At 47.9% G+C, this 6,857-nt stretch overlaps 1 protein-coding gene across 1 annotated transcript in view; it reads right to left on the reverse strand.

Moving 5' to 3' along the window:
• The window catches only part of mylipa (myosin regulatory light chain interacting protein a), a 20,012-nt gene extending 13,404 nt beyond the window's left edge, over positions 1 to 6,608 (reverse strand). Inside the window, exons 1-2 of the mRNA XM_076301134.1 lie at positions 6,396 to 6,608; positions 5,233 to 5,423 (exon numbers count right to left, since the gene is read on the reverse strand). Coding sequence (XP_076157249.1) covers positions 5,233 to 5,423; positions 6,396 to 6,482 — 278 coding nt within the window. The 5' untranslated portion in view covers positions 6,483 to 6,608. The remainder of the gene's footprint in view (positions 1 to 5,232; positions 5,424 to 6,395) is intronic.
• Positions 6,609 to 6,857: the final 249 nt, after the last annotated feature.

A 6,857-nucleotide genomic window follows, 5' to 3' on the forward strand; every position in this document is an offset into this window, starting at 1 on the left:
TTTGTGAGCTAATCGCCTGCAGAGAGAGAGAGGGAGCATTGCGCCGGGGTAATTATAACAGACCCGGTCCTGCTGCCCCTGCCAACTACCCTGCGGGGTGAGAAATCACCCCGGAGTCGGGGCAACCCACCCACCCTCATTCCAAGGAATTAAAATGGTGTTTCCAAACAAGGCATGGATCAGGGTTACTGTTGGCCAAGCTACTCCGAGGAGGCCAAACCTGTTCAAGCAGAGAGGCCTCTTCCTGCCGTCTACAGAACGTGTCAGGCGTGCCACAGCAAAGCCAACTCCGGCCCTCCAGGCGTGCCACAGCAAAGCCAACTCCGACCCTCCAGGAGTGGAAAGTTAAGCTTAACTTTTTAAAATGTAACCATTCACCAGCCACTGACACATGCAGTACATGTTCAAATTCACCAGCCACTTAACAGCAGGTCATTATTTCACTAACTTCAATCTGACTGCCAAGGATCTTTTGTTTTTATTATTCTGAGCAGATAAACATCTCATTTAAATGAGTGCCACAATCACTCCAAATTCAATCGTTCTCATTTTACGGGACAAATTAAAAGGCATCCGTGAACACAGCGCTCGTAGCGGACACATCATTCCCAGATGACCGTGCTTGTCTGCGGACACAGGAAGGTACATCGCTTATGAGTGGCACCTGTCAATCATGTGGCCTGATTGTCTAGCAGTGCCTCGTCGTCCTTCCCACTCGCCCCAGGAAGGTGACAAGGGAGGATTATGGGATTGTTTTTGATCTGGTTCAAGAAGGGATTGAGTGTATGGGCTGAGCATGAACAAGTACAGCAAGACATCACACACACACACTCGCACAAACTGCAAGTCATCACACACACACACTGCAAGACAGCACACAAACACAAACTGCAACACAGACAGACACACACACACAGACTGCGAGACAGCACACCCCCACACACAGACAGACACACAGACACACACACACACAGCTTTTACAGTGGGGGTAAGTGAGGACAGATAGCGCGAGCTGTGTGAGATAACAGCCGGCCAGACAGGAGGCCATAAAGCAGCAGAGCCGGTGGCCTGAAGAGAGGAGAGAAGGGGGTTGGGTTGGGTGACCTCGCCACGGCAACATCACCACGGCAACGTCAACATGCCTCAGCCCCTGCAGAACAATTGACCCAGCACACTGACCACGTTATGGTGTGGGATGACCCAGCACACGGACCAGGTTATGGTGTGTGGCTCCGATCCCAGCACACTGACCAGGTTATGGTGTGTGATGACCCAGCACACTGACCAGGTTATGGTGTGTGATGACCGAGCACACTGACCAGGTTATGGTGTGTGATGACCCAGCACACTGACCAGGTTATGGTGTGTGATGACCCAGCACACTGACCAGGTTATGGTGTGTGATGATGACCCAGCACACTGACCAGGTTATGGTGTGTGATGACCCAGCACACTGACCAGGTTATGGTGTGTGGCTCCTATCCAGGCCCCGAGTGGACGTTGGTGTGGTTGAGTTTAGGGTCGAACTGATGATGATGATGATGATGATGATGATGATGATGGCCGCCAAAGTAAAGCCCAAGAACATTCCCCCCTCCAATAGGGGAACTAAACTCTACACCATCTAAACCACTATCTCCAATAGGGGAACTAAACTCTACACCATCTAAACCACTATCTCCAATAGGGGAACTCAACTCTACACCATCTAAACCACTATCTCCAATAGGGGAACTCAACTCTACACCATCTAAACCACTATCTCCAATAGGGGAACTAAACTCTACACCATCTAAACCACTATCTCCAATAGGGGAACTAAACTCTACACCATCTAAACCACTATCTCCAATAGGGGAACTAAACTCTACACCATCTAAACCACTATCTCCAATAGGGGAACTAAACTACACCATCTAAACCACTATCTCCAATAGGGGAACTAAACTCTACACCATCTAAACCACTATCTCCAATAGGGGAACTAAACTCTACACCATCTAAACCACTATCTCCAATAGGGGAACTAAACTCTACACCATCTAAACCACCATCTCCAATAGGGGAACTAAACTCTACACCATCTAAACCACTATCTCCAATAGGGGAACTAAACTACACCATCTAAACCACTATCTCCAATAGGGGAACTAAACTCTACACCATCCCACTACATACCAACTCTATACCATCTATACCATCTCCAATAGGGGGAATAAACTATATATACACTAATAAACTCACTGTCTCCAACAAGGGGAATAAACCCCCAATGCTCCCATCTCTGATAAGGGGGAAATAAACCCCCAACATTCCCATCTCTGGTGGGGGGAATTAAACACCAACATTCCCATAAACCCCCAACATTCCCATCACTGGTGGGGGGAAATAAACCCCCAACATTCCCATCTCTGGTGGGTGGAAATAAACACCAACATACCCATCTCTGGTTCTGGTGGGGGGAAATAAACACCAACATTCCCATCTCTGGTGGGGGATACAAATAAACGCTGAGAAGTGGGATCCACAAGCTGCTTTTAGCATGATGCAGAGAGCAGAGTGACTTACATAAGAAAGGTGAGGAGGGGGAAAGACCACAACACCACCTGCCAGCCCACACACACACACACACACCTCTAACTGTACTTACATAACAAAGGTGAGGAGGGGGAAAGACTACAACAACACCTGCCCTCAGCTGAAGGGACATACGTGTGTGTGTGTGTGTGAGTGTGTCCCTGTAATCCCCCCCTAACACACACACACGTACACACACCTCTAACTGTGCTCTGGTGATGCATCAGCTCACACATTCAGAACACAATGCACTGTTTCAGTATGTGTGTGAATACACGTGTGCATGTGCAGGTTTGTTTGTGTGTGTGTGTGACCGATTTGTTCCTGAATAAAATAATCACCAGAGCCTTGGCCTGGGAGAGCTAGGCACTCTCTCTGTGTGTGTGTCCTAGTGAGGGAAGAAGTGGGGCAAAGGTTACAGCACAAAGAGGGTTAGAGAGAATGCCCATGGCTACCACACACACACACACACACACACACACACACACACACACACACACACACACACACACACACACACACACACAAAGGAAAGTTTTGACAGAACGCACACACACCGAGGCTGCAAAGGGGACCTGTACGACCTGAGAGCCTAGACTAGCACACACCCCTCATGGTGTGTGTGTGTGTGTGTGTGTGTGTGTGTGTGTGTGTGTGTGTGTGTGTGTGTGTGTGTGTGTGTGTGTGTTAGTTACTGTTTATACCGGAGGGTTGCCGGTTCGAGCCCCGACCAGTGGGCCACGGCTGAAGTGCCCTTGAGCAAGGCACCTAACCCCTCACTGCTCCCCGAGCACCGCCATTGTAGCAGGCAGCTCACTGTGCCGGGATTAGTGTGTGTTTCACTTCACTGTGTGTTCACTGTGTGCTGTTTGTGTTTCACTAATTCACGATTGGGTTAAATGCAGAGACCAAATTTCCCTCACGGGATCAAAAAAGTATTTATACTTATACAAACAGGGCCAGCTACAGTACCTTAGCGCTGTGAGAGAAAGCTGTGTGTCCTTTTTGTCATACTGTGTATGTGTGTGTAAATGTGTGTGGCCAGGCAGCAGCCATGTTTAAATGAATGACTGTGTATGTGTGTATTAGTATGTGTGCGCCTGTGTGTGTGAGAGAAAGAAATAAGGAGAGTATGTGTATGTGTGTGTGGGCCCTTGTGTGTGTGTGCGTGCATATGTGGGGGTGGGCAGGAGGTTCTCACAGGAGTCAGCAGCCGCACCATCTTTCTGCTGCTAATTAAAAGTTGCATGTGTCTCCCCAACACATGCGCTCACACACACACACACACGTACATGCTCACACACACACACACGTACATGCTCACACACACACACACTCTTTCTCTCTCTTACACACACAGCACTAAGTCCCACCCACCATCTGTTTTGTCACTAGGCTAATCTTTCAGGTCACAAGAAAACCAGAAACCCTAGCCTTCTAGACACACACACACACACACACTTCACTGGTAACTGAATCACACAGGAAGACGTTGCACCGCAACCCGCCCAACCCCCCCCCCGGCGCGCACACACACACACACACACACACAGACACACACACACACACACAGAGACACACCACACTGCAGATGATGTAGAACATCAAAGACAGTCAGAAGCCTGCCTGGTTCTCTCCACATACACTGAACTAAACTAAACACACACGCTTAATGCACACCTACTCTCTCCACAAACCTTCCTATATGTGTGTGTGTGTGTGTGTGTGTGTGTGTGTGTGTGTCGCACCTCAGCAGGTTTAAAGATTAAGGCGACGAGGGTCAAGGGACCCAAAAGAACAACCCCTCCTGAGAGCAGAGACCTGACACCCTCAGGGTGCGACACAACAAGCTCCCGTTCCCAGCTGCTGCGCCCTGACCTATAGTAACCCCTCTGCACTGAGGTTACTGGAGGTCAAGCCACTGTAGGAAGCAGGAAGCAGCCGGCTACTGTACTCAACAAGGCAGCTGGGGCGCATGTCTCTCGTTTCCAAAGACAAAGAAACACTTCTGGAGCCTGCGCTGCACTCTGAATATTTAATGCTTCACATGTCCTAGATTTTTCCAGCACGCAGCCACACACACACACACACACACACAGACACACACACAACACACACACACACACACAGACACACACACACACATACAACACACACACACACACACAACACACAGCTCACTCCAGAGGCAAGCAGAGCAGGGAAAGATAAATAATCATGAGAAGAGGAGGATGTGGAGGTACAACTGAGGAGGAGAAACGTGAGAGAGGGAAAGACTGATGCAGAAACAGATGGAGCGAGAGAAAGAGAGATAAGGAGAGAGAGAGAGAGAGAGAGAGATAGAGAGAGATAGAGAGATAAGGAGAGAGAGAGTGGGAGAGAGAGAGAGAGAGAGAGAGATAGAGATAGAGAGAGATAAGGAGAGAGAGATAGAGAGAGAAAGAGAAAGAGAGAGAGAGAGAAAGAGAGAGAGAGAGAGAAAGAGAGGTAAGGAGAGGGAGAGTGGGAGAGAGAGATAGAGAGAGATAAGGAGAGAGAGAGTGGGAGAGAGAGAGAGAGAAAGAGAGAGAAAGAAAGAGAGAGAGAGAGAGAGAGAAAGAAAGAAAGAAAAAGAGAGAGAGAGATGGAGAGAAAGAGAGTGTAAGAGAGGTGTACCTTGTCTGTTCCTGAAGGATGAGATGAGGCTCTACGAAAAACTTGACCCTGAGCTTCAGCCGGCACGGTGTCAGATGGTCCATTTGCTGGTAGATCCGGTTCCGCAGATTTAGCCACAACTTCTCGCCTTTAGCACCAGTGAACTGCAGGCCGAAGTAGTCCACCTCGATAATACCCAACTTCCGACATACCTGACGGAACAGAGACAGACGTTACGTTAGCTTTAGCAACTCCTCCTATTTTCCAAATTCATGAAATCATTTTAATGGTTAGTGTAGGCTAGTGTTGACGTTGCAGGACCTGGAGCAGCCCCGCTCTACCATAGGGCCTATTACGTAATTGCGCGCTGAGGGGGCGTGTGGCAAAAATAGTAATAATTCGCCACCAAGAAACATTCTCAAGATGACAATTTGCAGCCCGTCTCCAATTTGATCACTGTTAATGTATGTAATTTGCTTCTGAATGATCTGGATAATTTTCATTTGCACCAAGGTGACTAAATCTACAACCAGCCAAAACCACTACGTTTGACTGTTGAATCCAAAATGTATAAAATGGCCAAAAACCATAGAACAGCGTGTCCCCTTTCTCAAAGATAATTTACTAAACGAATCAGATCAAATGCATGTGAGATTCTCTTGGTTGACTCGGTGCAGATAATGAACAAAACCGTTTGTAACCGGTCTTATTAAGTGACGAGGGAAACAATGAACTAAAGTAACCTTGAGCGCGTCAACACCTCTTCAGCTGAATGCGTGCAGCAGCACCCACGTCGGCTCAAACTACCTGGTAATTTCCCTCTTTGTAATGCACAGCCAAAACAAAACCCTGGTGAAAAGTACATGTTAAAACGAATGCCATTCTAACCTCCGAGGTGGTAGACTACTCTAGTCACGGTCCGAGGCACTACTTGACACGTGTTTTGTGTCTATGGCAAAAACGGTTCGTGATATTTTGATCCATCCAATGATGATACCTGGGAATCCGAGAGGATAGCTACGCCGTGTCCACTCGGCAGACTACGCTATAAACTGCAAACGCAGCCACGCTTAGTTGCCCAAACAAATGTGCAGGCATTTTGTGAAGAGCATGAAATATGAGATCCGTTTAAGGATGGAATTTTGTAACGAGGATAAAATAAATGTTTGGATACCATAGCCTACCTTGTTCAGACAGTCCTCTCCGTTTGCCTTCGAATCAACTTCTACTTCCATAACCACTGAATCCGGACGAGTAATATGACAAAGCATCTTGGCCCGTAAAATAAATCTTTGGTCTACTCGTCAAAAACGCTAAAATAAACTCTGTATCGTCCCGTGGACACCATACATCTGGCCTTCCGTCACTTTCCAAAACCCTCGGTATCAGTACTGATGCTTGCCTCTTCAAGCTGTGGTCTGTAAATGAATCGCAAAGTACAGCCTACTTCGGAACAGCCAATGACAACCCGTTTCGCATAAGCGCCGTGTCGATGCTGCCGATGGCATCCTCAGCTTCTGGCAAATGCACGTGGGCAAGCCCCCTACTGGTTACTAATGGTACTACGTATAGTTTATCTATTCATGTGCATCACATCGACTTGTCTCTCCTGTGTGACATGTGCTACATAAATAAGCTTACCTTGT

The sequence above is a fragment of the Alosa pseudoharengus genome, unplaced genomic scaffold (assembly GCF_046254945.1).
Source record: "Alosa pseudoharengus isolate Yale_2024_CS ecotype anadromous, Long Island Sound unplaced genomic scaffold, YU_APseudo_1.1 YU_APseudo_1.1_scf_23, whole genome shotgun sequence".
In the NCBI taxonomy this organism is placed as follows: Eukaryota; Metazoa; Chordata; class Actinopteri; order Clupeiformes; family Clupeidae; genus Alosa; species Alosa pseudoharengus.